The sequence below is a fragment of the Anser brachyrhynchus genome (assembly GCF_964034855.1).
Source record: "Anser brachyrhynchus genome assembly, chromosome: 13".
NCBI lineage: Eukaryota > Metazoa > Chordata > Aves > Anseriformes > Anatidae > Anser > Anser brachyrhynchus.
Window position 1 is genome coordinate 18,155,985 of NC_137708.1, and position 16,698 is coordinate 18,172,682.

Genomic DNA, 16,698 nt, shown 5'->3' on the forward strand with positions numbered 1-16,698 from the left:
AAAACCTATAGTCCATTGGATGGCAACCTTAAAAGCAAAGGAAGTTTCCCGGAGCTTGTTTCTTGCTTAGGCCACTAAGGGTCCCAAGCAAATATACTGACTTGTGTCTGCATCATTTCTATTTCAGGGAAAGGGAAAAATCGTTACTACCACTCCCCCACAAACAATCTGTCAATACAAAGTGCTACGCAAATGCACGCGGTCACGAGCCCACTGCTTCAGCAGGGCTGGCTGCCTTTCCCCCTCTGCATTCCCACGCAATATTGTTTTGTCCAGTACAGCGTGCCTCAAAATGCTCCTGTGTTTGGACTGAAAGAGTTGTGTTGTTTTGAAAGGCTTTGGGCTATTTTGACAATTTGGCTTTGTTTTGAACTTCCTTCTTCAAAAATTCTGCAATGCTTTCGTTTATTTAGAAAAACTCATTCTCCCACAGACAACTGAAGAAATTCAGCCTAGTCTGATGTTACTGCTAATTTTTAGGAACATTTCTGATTTGTCTTACTGTTGTCAGTGAACAGCTGTATTGTCCTGCAGAGAATTCTGTCTGAAGCAGTCCTAAACTTTATTTTCATGAGTGAGCTTGTGAAGAAGGTCGTTGCAGATCCCCCAAATGGTTAAACACCACTCACAGAAGAGACTTGCAGTGCTCTAGTTAAGTTGCTGAGATCCAGCTCAGGTAGGGCCAGATGGCAGAGTGCGGGGTCATATAGAGACCCCTAGCAGGGAGGTTTATCTAAAAAGCAGGTTCCACCTGGATTCAGGCTTAAAGTACAAGGCAGCCACCCTCCACCAAGGTCCCACACACATCCTTGTGGACCTTGACAAAAATCAGCTGAGAAATGAGTTAGGGATAGAACTTAAAAGAGAGCCTGCTCTCCAGCCCATGGTCTAGATATTATGATTATTTCCTCATAAGTAGAACAGCTCTTGCAGCAATGCCTATTTTTAGGGAGTTCAGCACAATTCCAAGACCCAGAAGCTTCAGGTAAGTCTGGAGAAGCTTTCAGATGTGCTGATCATCTGTTTTTGGCTGGCCAGTTGCTAAGAGACAACCTGGGAGGTGCTCACATGGTGGTGAGCCACTCCGTTTTAGTCACTTAAAGCAGACACTTGTTTTAGCACTAAGAATCAAACTTGTCTTACAGCCCATCTGCACTGCTTACCGGATGATCTTAGCATGACTGATGACAATGCATAGTAATTGCTAATAACTGGGCCTTATTTTATCAACAAGATAACAAGGAGACTAGGTTGTTTCTCTGCATGATGGACAAATAACCCATGTGGACAGATCAGCTTTTGCTGAGAACAGAATTTTGTTCTTTCCTGCATAGCAGGGCTGTTTCCTCAGGGGACACTCAGCATGGACCTCAGTATCAAAACCAACACCTGAACTGTGTGCACGCATGAAATGTGCATGTTTTGTACTTTGGTGCTCTGTCTGGTTCTCCTGAAACTCGGGATATTCTTGATGGAGCCTGAAAATCTACTTGTTCATTTTTTATTCCCACGTTTCTCCACAGTCTGGCTCCATGCTCTGGCTGTGGACAACTTAGCATTGCCTTCAGTGCCACTTAACAAGGGTCTACGGGCAAGTGGGTGAGTCACACAAGATACTGGACATGCTGTCGCCACAAAGCCCATCTCAGCCCACACAGAGCTGGCCCTCTCTGTGCAGAGAACCCTTTGACTCCTGTGGGCTTCACAAAGATTTCTGCCTGCAGGAATAGCTTGCAGCATTGAGGCTTAGATGGGATTCCCTGAAAGACGCTTCACAGCACAGATGATGCTGAGGAGAGTCTTAGACACAGTCACACATGTTAAAACGTGTGCCTTTCCTCCTTTTACAGCTTAAGGTACCACCTGAACTTGCCAGGCAGCACCGTGATTACAAAGCTGATCAGTAAAAAGCTTTTTCTTCAGGGCTCATCCTGAGCAGAACTTTTCTAAAGCTGGAGGTCGTTGTTATGCAGGGTGGTATTTTGGTCTGGGCCCAGAGCTAACACTCAGGTATTCACTAACTCACTCTTGGCAGGGACCCATGAGGCATTACTTTCATAATCTTTAAAGCATGAACAGATACTACCTGAATTCTAACCAAGTCCTCCCAGGCAGACCATAAAGCTGAATGTACAGTGGGTAGAGTATTGGGAGTGCTAGCTGCAAAACAGTTAAACCCTTCTCTGAAGTCTTGGATGTCACATTATTTGCATGATTCACAGTTAACAGATGGGCTTTTGCCTATATTCAGGGGGACCATTCTTCAATTGCAATCATTAAATAATAATTATGACAGTTTATACTGAAAGGAAAACAATTTTGTGATGACCCCATTACATCATTTTTTATTTCTTTCGTTTGTTTGTTTTAGTTCCAGTCTTAAAGAAGAAAATCCCTTTTCTCAGTTCTCATTTGCAAAATATGCAACTAAGAGGACTTTGCCCACCCACACGCTTCAACATTTCAGATATCAGTATTTCCATCCAGGGCTGGATGAACTCTTTCTAAACCCATCTGGAGGAAACATAGTTGAAATCTTTGCAGCAAGAGAGTGAAAAGCAGTAGTAGATGCAAACACTGCCATCTCTGCTCTGCCACCATTTTTCACTGCAGTTTTGAATAAACTGTTCAAATAATCTGTTCTATACAGGAAAGCACAGCACAGAAATCCTCACCCACTGCCAAGAGTTAGCAGAGTTATCAAGCTAAAAAAATTCTTCAAATGATAGAAAAGTCCTTGCTGCTTGGCGTTGGATTAAAAGGCATTGGATTAAAACTTCCAAGAGTTCAGATTATCTCACATACATCTGCTTCAGAGCTTCTGACACCTTTATCTGGAGACACTCAATCTGGCCTTGCTCAAGCACGGTACTTGATGAACTGTACCATGGGTCTGAAAAAGTGTGTGGTATCTGTGCTGCTCCTCCACATTGTCTCTGCGTGCCTGCCTGTGGCTACCCGTACAACACAGGAAAGTTCACCTTACAACTAAGATGTTCCTGATGGCCTCTGTCTGCCTGAGGATTCTGCTGCAGAGGGATATGATGTGTATCCTGGGACAAATTTCAACATCGCAGATCTGTCTGGGAATAAGGCCTCAATTACATGCAGATTTAACCTGCAGGTGGGCATGGGAGTCCCCTTGGTGCTTATCATGGAAAACAGTCAAGGTCATCAGAGTGGGAACTTTACTCCTTTACTGTATTTTACTCCTTTGTTTCATAAAACAGCCATTCAGGTATTTCTTTTTAATCCACTTCCCAGGAGTGACCCTTCCCAATAGCAGAATCCCTTCTCTTGCCTCAAGTCTCTAAGTTGTGCTCCTGCCTCTGCCTCAAAGCACCTGTACCCTAACATCTGCTGTTTATGGCCAAAGAGCCTCAGAGCTCTTGTGCTGTGGCATAGTCCCCATGCATTGCTCTGCCCCTGTGCAACCATATCCCAATTTATGCTACTACACTGATGGAGCAGGAAAAGAGTTATGTCACAAACAATTTTGAAATCTGTGATTCATTGGATGAAAAGACAATACACTATTTTTTGTCAGCTTAGGTACAACAGTAGGAACCTAACATTACCAGTGAATTCAGCTTAGAGATGGATCTCGAGCCCTAGTTCCAAAGTTAAAACTCTTAGAGTACTGAAGAGGAGCAGAGAAGGCAGCATAAAGACAAACAAAGAACAACTGCACAGTGTGACTGTGTATGTTCCCACTGTTTCACTGGAGGCCTCTTCATACGACAGCTCTTAGCATGTACTACTTTCCAACAACACTGGAGACAGGATGTCAGCCGAGACAGACTCTCAGTCTGAGCTGTGACGGCTGTTGCTATATATTTATGGTACAGCCAGGGGTGTTTCCATTTAATGCCTGTCTGATAGCAGTCACAAGTTCCCTCTTCCCCAGCCTCTGGGTCAGTAACAGAACAAGCTCACCGGCCAGTTCCACTTAATTACTGTTCGTTTTTGGTGAAACAAAGAATAAATGTTGCTGTGTGACTGTGTGCTTAACTAATGTGCCTGATTATTAATAGCCAGTTTTGGTTCCCCTCCCAGCCTGTGTGCCACAAAATACATTTCCCTTCTGTCTCCAGGATCAAGCTGTCTGGGAAGTCACTGTTCCTTGAGGAGACTGGACAAAGACCTTATTGAACTTCCCTTCCATTTGAACAGAAGACTGATCTCCCTCTTTATTTTTAGCATGTTATCAACAAAAGTTGCTTTATTGCTTCACTGTTCATAGATGAGGACATAGTTTTGATACAGACAAACAGCTCTACCCAGAAAAATTCACCACATTGTTCTCCCGCATGGCACACATGAAGTGCACTGCTTGGTTGTCTGGTTCTTCTCCTCTCAGGCCTCAAATGCCCACCACTCCACACAACCTCTTAGTTCCTGCTGAAAGCAGGAGGTTTTATCCATGCCCCAAATCCACATTCCCAGCCTCTCCCAGCTTCTTAAAACCCAGGCTTCTCTAGTGCCCAGGCATCAATTCCAAACACATTTGCAGATCTTGTACTGCACTCAGGTGATGCTCTTGAAGAGGCATCTTGTCCTGGGCAGCTGTAGGAAGCCTCCTTGCTGGGCATCAGTGGCCGAAGAAGATGTGCATTGCACAGGGGAGAAGGCTGAAAAGAGAGACCTTATGGATGCCATGTTACTGCTGAAAACTAGCCTTTTCTCTGGCGGGTCCCTCTTATTATTTCAATAGCTATTCCATGTATTTACTTTAAAGGACTTGAAAATTCATACATCCATTCTCCATACATCCGCGTGACTGCCACTGGAGACACAAAGGCATTAAACCCTTTCCCTGACAACAGCTGTAGGAAATACTAAGTTGTGTCAATGCTTCATTTCTACTTCTTGAAGAGAGAGCCTTTTGCTACCTTACCCACTAATGCCAACAGAATCCTTGTTTCCACTTCCTAGGATTTTAGGCTTGTGCAATAGGTAGAAGGCACAGTATCTGCTTCTCCATACAATTTATTATTAATATTTCTTCCTGCTTCAACTCTTCTAATGACTAGTTCAAAACAATTAAGGAAAAGAGTAAATGTAGGAATAATTCAACAAGCTGCTGGTCTCAGGCTGTAACAGGAGCATGTACAGTGTGTATGATGTGCTGGGACTCTAGCAGGGGTCAGTCCTGCAAAGATTATCCTGGGAATAAATGTGTGCACTTAAATGAAATTACAGTGTAAGAGATTAGACCTCTGAGGCCCACTGCTTTAAAATGAGGAAATCTCAACTTCCATGATCTTGGAGCAGACCCAAAATCAACAGCTATAAGATTTTTTTACGCCACTCTGTAGACATCTCTTTATGTGGACCCCGCCAGACTGCAGTGAGTGCTCTGCCTAGCCTAGGGCAAGTGACTGAGTTAATCAGCTGGGTAACTGAAGAGGTCATTCACATATTGGTCAGATTCAAAGCCTCTGTATTGATGACCAAAGCTTGTGATAGCAATGCTTTGCTGGGCTGCACCACAGTCACTCCTTGGTGGAGCCTCGGTTTCCTCAGCTGGGCACTTTTCCACCATCTCTGTGCTTGGCTCCCAGAACTGGGCTTCTTGAAGGAGCTGTTTGTGAATGTGATGCTGCTGACTTCATCATTGACACTGCAGCTAGCTCCATACCTGGCCTGCGCACTGAGAGTGCAGTCCTGAGTACCAAAGGGAACTTTGCTGCACTTTAACATCACCACCAGGGGCTGTAGCTACCCTTCTTCAGCATCCCCTGCACAGCTAGGCTGACGTTAGTATAAGGACTGGTTCTTTGACCATTAGCCTAGCCACCAATGCTTGATGTACTCCTGGTTCCATGACTGTTTGCAAAAGCTGAGTTGCAGAGTTCTGGACGCTAACAGACAGCTTGCAGCACCTAAAGGTGCCGTTTCCTTGGGGTTGCATTAGCCTGCCAAACATCATTAGGTGGCAGACCTGCAGGAATTCACCATATCAGTGTTGGATGTTAGCACTGCCAAAGCACTGAGCCTGCAGCCAGGTGTGGGCTGTTGTAGCCCACTGGCAAGTTCTTGTCACTCAGCACCGAGCAGAGTTTGGCCTGTTAGCCATGCCTCACAGGCTTTGTAGCTTACAATATAGCAGCTCGTGCTTGTGACACTGGAGAAGCCTTGTTCAAAACCCGCTGGCAGTCAAGATAAACACTTTTACAAAGATGGAAGGGGGCTGGTCTACAGTTTGGTTAGTTCCTCAAGTCTGAACTACCCCTTCTTACTTTAGCACCATTTGTGTCTGCAATCCGCAGCCCCCACTCCTGCCCCGCTTATATTTCTTTCTTTTTCCTTATATCACTGTACAGAAAGCTGTGCATTGTCCATCCTTCTTCTTTCCAAACCATCATTCCCCACCCCCAGCCCACCTCAGGCTCACACAAAGTTCACAGGAGCAGAGCCAATTCACCGCAATATTCATATTTCAGCGAGTGGGTCATATTGGACAGCGCTGCAGTGGAAATGCAGCAGTGGGCAGCTGTTTTCCATTTATTCACATGTAACCTTCACAGCACTGTCAGCAGAATATTAAACAAGGTTTTAGCATCTGCTTTTTTGGTTGGTTGGGTATCAGCCAACTGCTCCTGAATTCCAAGATTGACTAAGTGTCTGCATATCTCATTAGCAGGGTTAGCAAATGTTTATCACTCAGTGCCGCAGCAAAACCTCAGCCACCCTTAGCTCCTCTGCAAAACATTATTGTTGGTTGCAAGTATCTGATTCTTGTGGCTTCTTTTACCGAGGCCCAGCATGAGCTCTCCTCTGTTTCCTAGGGACTGTAGGAAAGCTCCAGGCCATACCAGACTGAAAAGAGATGGCCACTCTTACCAAAATGAATGTACCTTTTCTTGGTCAAAAAACAAACCAACCAACCAAACAAGAAGCTTTAGCCTGCCCCTCAGCTGTTTTAAATCACAGTACAGAATTAACTGGGGACAGTGCAGAAAATTACTGTCTGATTCACTCTTGCTGGCCCCAAGTGACATCCAGGAATTCATATCTGTGTTCCAGGTATAACCCCAAGGACATTCTGGAAAGTCACCATCTGTGGTGGTGGGCTGCAGCTCCTTGAAGCTTCCTTGCACCAGTCAATTCACACCCAGCTTTCTCACCCACTCTATGTTCAGGTAAGCAGTGGATACTCCAAGCATTCAACTGTCATTAAGGAAAAGCAGGTGGAAAAAACATGCCAGAAGGGACAGATGCAATCCTACAAGTCCCCAGATTAGATTTACACCTACTCTCTGCACCTGGTTGTGTGTCCACCCAGCACTGAGTTGGGTGAACATATTCCCATCTTTCTTTACTGCTCTTTGTCACAGAAAAGCAGGGTCTCAGACCTAATTGTAAGGTCCACAAGTGAATTACTCCTGTCAAAGGAGTTAATAAAACTTGGCACATCTGGCTCTACATTCACACATTCCAGTATTCAGCAGTCAGGACTGCCACTTCTGGAGACGCATCCTATTTTTTCTGGTAGTGGGACACAGGTCTTTCTCAACTCTACTGACATTTAATGATTCTCTTTGTTGCCCTGCTTGTTACTGTCAGGGCACATCGGATTCACTGCCATCTGAGGTAAGACTTGTTTTATGAGTCTGACAAGAAATGTTGAAGTGTCTGAGGTACTTTGGATAATTCATCTGAGAAAGATAGTGAGCTCCTTGCACAGGAAACATGCTAACCTGTCTGAAAGAACTACAGAGAAGCAACTGAAGAGAGTGTACATGAACAGAAAAATTCCAGTGCCATTCATTCAAGCAGCAACAACAGCATTTCACTTACCCCAGCCTGATCTTTCTCAGGTCTCCATGCACTGAAATACCTCCCAACATTCCTGATGACTTGAGCACCATTTTTATTTTCCCATGTTGAAGCTTCTTTGCCTCCTGCTGCAGTCTTCAACTCACTGGGGTAAAATGGGGTAAACTGGGGTTATATTTAAGTAGTATGCCAATTATTGCTAACTTAAAGCTAATGATGGGAGAGGTGGTTTACTTTGTTTGAATGGTACGTGAATCTGAACTGAGCTGGGTTCCTGATTAAGATTTGGATACCAGGCCTGGAGCTAGTGCCATGAGCAAGTAAGAACAATGGTAACGAACTCAGACAATAAGCACTGAAGGTGCGTGGGAACTGTAACCATGTCTTACTAGGTTTCTATGCAGCATATCAAATACAATGCTGAAAAGCTCTAGTTATGGGTGAAATAATGTGACTGTCCCCAAAAGCACTGTAGATGTGGTCAGTGCATATCAAAGGGCTGACTGATGATTCATGATCCATTTGCCTTCAACGTCAGGAAGGAGGCTGGGATGTGGAAGTAATATCCTAAGAGAATAGATAATGTTGGGTTACCCATTATTTCCATCTTTTTTCTACTTAGCATTGCTTTTTTTCTTTTTTTTTTCTTTTTTTTTTTTTTCCCAGAAATCCATGCCATACTGCCAATTTTCATGCAGTTACGCTTAAAAGGCTTGAATGTATTTTTTTGATCCCACTGTTTTTGGATTCTGTATTGCTACTAGGCTGGTGCAGAGCAGCTTGTCTACAGTAGTCTTCTGTGCTCTTCATCTTCCCATGATGCTTTAAACTGGAAGTTTGGACACTTTCTAGGTAATCCTACAAATGTCCACTAATAGCATAACACTTTTTCCTAGAAATGATTCGTACCGGGTGGTATGTTGAAGATCAGGCATGTTTTTGGTTACAGCTCTGAGCTTTGTCCTAGATTTCTCTTCTAGGTCCATCCCAGGATTTAGTTTTCTGTGCCTCAGTTCACCACTTAAACTGGCTTAATTCTGTGCTCTCCCATCTTTCTGTCTGATGTGCTTTTAAAACACATGATGGTGGCTGACTGTCTCTCTTCTGGTGACAAAAATGGCCTTCCGTGCTCTGTTGTCTCTTGAGTTCTTTGATTTACACATTGATTTCTACATGGCTATAGATATGTCACATTAAGGAAAAGCTGGTGCTTGGCAACACAAATGATCGCAACACATCACCTTCCCTTAATGATCTTGGCCAGACATCCACAGGTAAGGGGTGTAACTGCCAAACTGACATTTCCCTCAGGAAATGCTCTGTCCCTCCTCTGGTTCCCCCCTCCCCTTCATTTGGAAAATCTTTGATAATTAAATCACTGCAAAGGCAAGTGATCTGTTGTTATAATTCATTCGATAATTCAGCCTAAACCCCAGGTTTCTCTTTGCACAAATGAAATTTGCTCTGTTCACAAAAGATTGACTCCCAAGCTACCTGCTTACTCACACAACCCCTTTCTTAATTAGATGGCTGAAACTAGCAAAGCATGGCCTTCTTCCCAGCACAGATGACCTTAGGGAAACAAAAAGGCTTTTCATTAAAGAGGTCCTGGAGACTCTGCCATAAAGAAGAGAGATATATTCATTTCTGGAAGAAGATACAAAGATACAATTGCTGCTTGGTCACTTACTGTAGGCAGCATCTCCTGTTCTGAGGCAGCAGAGAGAGATGATGGGTTCAGCTGTCACACTGGGGACCCCTTATTCTGGCTTCTTACTTTTTTTTTTTTTCCATTATTCAGCTATGTTTCTCTTTACTTTAGTAGGTTTTGCTTGAAAGAACTGGATAAAGTTTTAAGAAGTGTTGTCTTGGACATGAAGAACAGCAAGACTTGGTCTGGAAAGCACAACCTTTTTCCTCTGTAGCTGAATGAGCTGCTCTGTAAGTGCCAGCAGACACTTTTTGCACTGCATAGTCCAACTACTCAAATGTGATGCAGCACCTGCAGGCAAGTTGCCACTTGAAAAATGAACCATGGCCATGATGATTTCTATTGCTGATGTCTTCAGATTAAGCTTGGATATTTTTCCATTAGAAATCATAGTGGTGCACTGGCTATTAGCTCCACATCCATATTGAAATGTTACACTAAGGATCCAGCTAAGGACTTGAGGATCTAACCATTCTTTTTGGCTTTCATAAACTACCAATCTATCTGAAAATAAATTTCACATATCCAGGGTATCAGGTCTGTGTTACCAGAGGACTGTACCTGGACTGAAGCAGGCTTTGAATTGCCTGGTGGGGAAGCAGTGTAGCTCCAAACCACCCTCAACCACTGTAACAGTGCCTGGTGCTCAGCCATGCCATGGAAGTTGTGCCAGTTGGAGAGCTGAAAGCAGGAGCAGAAGAAGAAGGAAATCATATATAACAGGTTCAGAGAGAAAAGCTGCCATACCCTTTGTTTACTGCAACAGACATTTCTTTACCAGCCCTCATGCCTTGGGGACAACTAGAAAAATCTCTGCTCAATTGCCCCTGTGACCTGTAAAATGGACTATAACAACTTTCTGAAGATTTCACTTCTGCATCTGTAAGGGCTGGAGATCAAACTGCTGCATTTAGTTAACACTCCCTGCAAACCAGCTTGTTCTGAGCCACCCATTGCCTCTGAACTCAAAGCACATTTGGATTCCTAATAGAAACAGCTGTGAGTTTTCACTGAAAGTTTCCCTTTGCTGTATCCAGAAGGTTCCCTGTTTCTTAGATGACACGATGGGGATTCCTTAGCAAGCCTTTTGAATGCCAGGGCTCTTTTTTCCTTGCCACCCATTTCTTGTTCAGAGCAGCTGTTGAGGTACAGAGGGTAGAACCATATTCTGTTTCCATTTATGTGTGAAATCCCTGCAGTGATAAAAGGTTGGTTCATCTCTCACCAAGTACAGGATCTGGCTGATATTTAAACTCACAGCAATAACAATTTCATTACCTTTGAGATTTCTGTCACTGAAAAAGAATGGATTGACATGCTAGAAGCCAAAAATATCACCCACATCTTCACTGCATATCCCATCACATTCTTTTATTTGGTGTCAATACTCATTTGCAAACAGCAGTAAGCATCAATAGGCAGTAATAAACAGGAATATCCAGTGACAACCACTTTGTATAGTAGATGCTAGCTGGAAGTTTCTAAATAACATCTAGAATTCATTGTTTCTGGATATTGTCAAGTATCCCAGGGCTCCAAAACATTTAGGAAGTTATTAGACAATAAATACTACACAAGAAGTATTTATAAATTTATAATAGAGTAGAAGGAGCCCCAAAACTTTACAGCATGGAGCAACCACTAACCATCTGGAGTTGGCAAACAACCCAGGGGTAGGTTAGTGCCCAAGTGTTACTACTGAGGTTTTACAACAGCTTCAGAAAGCATCTGTCTTGCTGTGTCTAGGGGACACAGAACTGGATGAACCCTGACCTGACCTAGCTTTCTAGTTGTGGCCAGCCAAATCAGTGTTACCTGCTGGCCTCCTGATTGTCTGGTGATATAACTTTTCCTCCCTAGAATCATCCCAAGCTAGCACATTTTCATTTTGGGGAAAAGGGCAAAAGTCTTTGTCAAGTTTCATCTAAAAGACAGCTTGCCTCTTCCTTACAGAGAAAGCTTTGTTCTCATCTGCTTCCAGAGAAAGCATCCCAGCCCTACAGCACAGCAATATTGCATTAGCTTTCTGCAGGCATGACTCTCACATGCAGTTTCATAAACAGTAATTTTCTTTAGGGAGCCTGAGGGAAAGAGAAGGGAAAAATAGGGGAGAGTAGTGGGAAGACACTCACTAGACGACTTGACTTTTCAGGAAGATAGAGCCATAGGCTGATTTATATCCTTTTGCCAAGGAAAGGCAAATGTAGTTGTCCTGACTTCTATATTTATTAGACTCGAAATGCCATTCCTTGCAGCACAAAGATCTCAGCTTTTAAGAGCCCACAATAGCAGGAAAGTAAACCAGCATTCTTGCATAGCAAGCTGTTGTAAAATTTAAACAGTATTCAAGTATTACAATTTATCTACCCTAGCCTAATGCTGGTAAACAGCAAGGAAATCAACCCACCCAATTTCCATTAAGTACTCTGAACAGCTCCACCTGGCCTCTGCTCTGAACCAATCCTTGCCAGCAAGCCTCTATTTAGCAGGTATGTAAAGCTTTACCAGGGGCTGTTACTTGTTATGTTCTACAGGTCAATTTTTGCTCTATTAGCATCAGGAGTCACTAAGAATTTGGACTTTAGATCCTATTTCTGTACATAATAAATAGCATTCTCTTAGCCTATGTTCCTGAAAAAAGTGTGTATTGTCAGACAGTGGCTGTTCTTGTGCTGATGAGCTAGTCACAATACAGAGTTCAAATGTGAAAATATATTTTGGGCTGTGAAAAAGACCTAGCTTCACCTGTGTGCTTTTCATACTGCAGCATCAGAATACCGGGTAAGGAAAACCTCTGTGATGGCTTGAGCCACTTTGGCTGAAGACAACAAGCAGAGTCTTCAGGAGGGCTGTATGCCAAATGTTATGACTCTGGGCTCAATCAGTGAGAGAAACAAACTCTGCATGCAAATATGGCAGAAAATTATGCTGTGATGGCCCTGCTGTGCTTCTGGTGCTTGGGTCAGGGCATTTACAGTGTTCTGGAGTTTCCCAACTCAGTATAGGGGGATAAATACTTTCCAGAATGGTTCTTCAGCTTCTATACTTTCTTTCTTTTTTTTTCTAATCCTCCTCTCTGGTAAGGTCACCTCTTTATTTATCTTATGCTAGCAAACAGACTGGAAATCAGCTTGTTTCCAGCATCTGCTCCTCTTAGGCATCACTTACAGCTTCTTTAAGAGTACTTCTCTCTTCCTTATTTTTTCTTATATGTCCTTTCCTTTCCTCTCCCTTCATTCTCTCCTATACTTGTGCTCATTGCTCTAACTCACCCCTGCTCTCTACCTCTTCCAAAGCATCACAGCTCTTCTGGCAGTGGGCCATCTAGCACTCCAGATGGCTGGCATTTGCTGCTTCTGCCACAGGCTGGGGTAACGAGCTAGCTATTTCAGTAACAAATCCAATGCAATTTGCTTCAGGGAATAGCTATACCAGAATGAGTTATTGCCCGCTTCATTTCTGAAGGATGTGTTCCCTGCTAGCAAAGACCCGTTTCATTAAGGTCCCTCTGAATCTACTCCATAACTCCCTGGCTGAGGTGTGGAGCAGCCTGGCTTCTCATGAAGGTATAGTAGTGCCTCTCCTCCGCTTTGGGACTGCTCACCCTTAGCATTATACCGCCCCTTGGTTGTTTTTTTTTTCCAGCTGGTGTGTAGAACAGAAAGGAATCAAAAGCTCTTTTGCCAGCCTGCGCCATGATGCAGCCTATTCCAACTTGTGAATTCGTGTTGTGTGCTAGGTTTCAGTGCTCTAGAAATCTCTTATTTTCTTAGAATCAGGGTGTTAGGTCTTGTATATGACTAACTCTCCTCATGAATCCCATTTTGTAACTTCTGAACATTTTGCAAACAGCAGACACTTCGCAGTAGTTGAGCCAAACCAATGAATATTCTGGCTGAAACTGGATTGGGTATGCGCAGGGTAAAATTTTACCTTGAAACTAGTTCTGATCCCTGGGAAAGTGAGTGGCAGCACATGGAATGAGCAGTGCATGGTGATGGGGCTGTGTGTGGTGGGGGAAAGGGGTGTCTATAACATTATGCCTCTTCTTGGGTGTCTGTACTCTGATGGGTTCTAGATGAACTGGAGAGGAGAGTTTTGGTGGGGAGCAGCAAAGTTGAAACTGATGGTCAATTGCTTCCTAACAAATGCAGTCTGGTTTAGAGCTATCTACCTCCTTTTGGGGCAAAGGTGTACAAATGTATTTACTAAACATGAGTGTGAGAAGCAAAGGAGAGACTCTGAAACAGTTTCTCTGTGAGGGATGTGAGAGACCATGAAGAAACATAAGGAAAAAGCTGGGAGCTGCCTGCTCTGCTAGGAACAGTAACTTGAAGTTGGTATGGGAAGCCCAGGAGACAAAGATGAAGACTGTACTTGCAGCAGCTGTTTGAGACATCATGTGTGTTTGTCCTGGGGCCTGTCAAGTACCTTATCACTCTAGCATAAACACAAATATACCACCTTCCACAAGACAGCTAGCGAGTTATCATCCATCCCTGTCACAGGGTGGGCTCACTCCTCTCTTAGAGACCCACATGACCTAACACAACCCCCTGCTCTGTAACAAATCTAATGTGCACAATGACACATCCACAGCCTGCTAAATCCTGCAGTGGATTAGGAATGTATTTATAGAAGCTGAAATGAATATTAACAAGCTGGCCTCTGAAATCTAATTGTCTCCTAAAATTGCTAGGTTTTTGGCCAACATAAATTAACATAAAACTACTGCTAACATCTCCTCTGGATGAGGGGGTAGAAAGCAGCCCTCCAACACAGTGACTCCAGATCCTAATTAAAAGCAGTAGTTCAATGAATGGGACCTCCTGTCTCCTCCCCTACTAATTAGCAGGATATTGCTGTAATCTCCTCCCTTGCTAGACAGCTTACTCATCTCCCCCTTAATGACTCCAAAATGGTTGCTTTTTCAGTAGTACTTCCCTGCTGAGTTCTGCTTGGGAGTTACCATTCTATATGGGAAAAAAATCATGTTTTTCAGTTCTTCAAACCTTCTCCAAACCAAAACAAAAACCTCAAGTTCCTGAAGCACGTGTCTGGGTTTAGGGTTTAATTGCTGGGAAGACTGATCGGTTTTCGCAGTCGCAGATCTAAACTCTCCCTTTGTAAATGCAAAAGCACAGGCTCTAGAAAAGGCTGGGCTCCCGTATGAGGGGAATAATATTCTGCTTGTGCTCTGTTTGTGGGGGCCAGGCTGGCAAGGCGTGGTCGGCAGGCAGCGTCTTTCTCCTGGCTGTCAGCATCCAGCTCAGCTGCTGCCAGCTACATGGATGCAGAGTGGGTTGTGGCTTGCCTGAATTTGTGTTCTGGCTCTGGTCCTTGAGGTTCTGATGTGTACCTGGACACCCTGTTCCTGTGTCTATGGGCTGGAATAAAGTGTTGCTCCTACTAAAGAAGCTTTCACTTTAGCTTTGCAAGGACCATCAGACCCATTAACCCCTAGCCTTTAAACATCTAGGAAAAATCTGAACACCTAAAACACTATTCAAAATGTTTTCTGCACATAAACCCTAAAACACCTCGTGCCATGAATTGTCAGAGGGAGGGAAATGTCTGAACAGTAATTTACAGCATAAAGTAGAGGTTCTCCTAGAGCTGGATAAAAGGAAACCTCGGGCATGGGGATATGTAGAAAATGGTCTGTGTGTGGCTGTATAATCTGCCTGAAATGCCAGTGTGTGTGAATTTAAGCGTGCACTTCAGAAGGCTCTGCTTAAAGGAAACTGCCCTTCTGCAAAGGTTTTGGAAGTAAAAAGAGAGACTGACCCTGAGCCATACCAATCAGTAGCCACCTGCGTGTGTGAGCTTCCCATGCCTTAGCACTGAGGGGCTACCACAAATTTTAGGGAATGAATTAGACTATCAGAATGGGTTGTTAGTAATACTGCAGAGGCATTTCTACCGCAGAGTGGCTGAAGTAAAGTCCAAAACAGCTGGATATCCTCCAGAGCCTCTGATCTCCTTCCAAGATTCAATTGCAATGACAAAACTTCTCAGGTCCTCTTGCTGCCTTGCCAAGGCAGGAAGGCAGCTGCCTTGGGCTGCCCACGCTGCTGGCCAGCATGGCTCCACCAGGCACTGCAAACCTCTTAGTGGGTTGCCATCTGCTGGCACTGCCTCTAACTGCTTCCTACTGGGGGGAGCAAAGAGAAGGGCATCTACAAAGGGGGGTGTGGGTCAAGCAAGCCTGAAATGTAACTGCCTGATAACTTATTTTCTCTAAGTGTAAGCTCCTCAACCAATTGCCTGTGCTGGTTTAGCAGGCCTTGCACTAAGGAGAAGAAAGCTTTGTTGTCCCGTTGGGAGCCTGTTCCTAGGATCTGTTCCGATTTGAAATGATTTACCATCACCACCCAACAGGCTACGTGAAACAAAACAATAATTTAGCTTCTGCAAAGCCTTCATTTCATCTGACATGAATCAAATAAGTCACATCACAATTAATGTTTTAATGTAATACTAAGCTAAAACTCTGCCTCTGGAGCTTGTTTCCTTACAGAATAGCTCAAAGCATAAACTGGTACAGTTTAAGCAAGGGGCATTCTGATTTTGAAGATCCTGTAATGGGAAAAAAAAAGTTCCTTTTCCAGTTTAGGGATAAATCACTTAATCCTGCTGTGCAAACTGGAAAAGGTGTGTGTAAATCTGGCTGCATCATTGTCAAGAAGCAGCAGTCTGGGCCTGACCAACCACTGAGGATGATTTGAGAACTCAAACTCACAGGCTCAGGTGGGCTTCCTGAGGCTGAGTTTGCCGGTGATGTTGTTAGGTTCTTGCAAATGTATAGTCTGTGCTGAAACTTGTACGAAAAATAGCCAGCTTATAGGAATTGGATTGCTACGAGGAAGTTAAAACAAGTCTATCAGATTAGTTCCTTGAATTAAATCATCGTAATTAAGTACTAGCTGTATTGTTCAGGTTTACCTGAATTTCTGGTCACAGGTGATCACTTCTAGCAGGAAGTAATGTGATGCTGTGCAGACACTGCATGTTATGATGATGAATACTCATTATATGGCCATCAGTTCTGTATCTGGGTAAGGAACAGACCTCTGTGGATGCTACTGCTCACTGAGTTGAGGGGAAGTGACCATATTTTAGAGCTTGCAGTGTCCTTGCATAATTCCAAGGCAGAAAGCCAAGATCTTTCCTGTTCTAGCATCTTGCTTCTCCGCAAAGCGGGT

At 43.8% G+C, this 16,698-nt stretch overlaps 2 protein-coding genes across 4 annotated transcripts in view; both read left to right on the forward strand.

The window, feature by feature from the left end:
* LOC308177358 (uncharacterized protein) overlaps window positions 1-2,644 on the forward strand; it is a 32,160-nt gene extending 29,516 nt beyond the window's left edge. For both annotated transcript variants that reach the window (XM_080554500.1, XM_080554499.1), the window contains one exon: window positions 2,372-2,644. In XM_080554500.1, coding sequence (XP_080410626.1) covers window positions 2,372-2,555 — 184 coding nt within the window. In that variant the 3' untranslated portion in view covers window positions 2,556-2,644. The remainder of the gene's footprint in view (window positions 1-2,371) is intronic.
* Window positions 2,645-7,056: 4,412 nt separating this feature from the next.
* DCX (doublecortin) overlaps window positions 7,057-16,698 on the forward strand; it is a 98,934-nt gene continuing 89,292 nt past the window's right edge. The window contains exon 1 of one of the 2 annotated variants that reach the window (XM_080554486.1): window positions 7,057-7,145. The gene's annotated coding sequence lies outside the window, so the exon portion shown is untranslated. Of the gene's footprint in view, window positions 7,146-12,013; window positions 12,275-16,698 lie in introns of those variants that run through there. The other variant, XM_080554487.1, reaches the window with a different exon arrangement.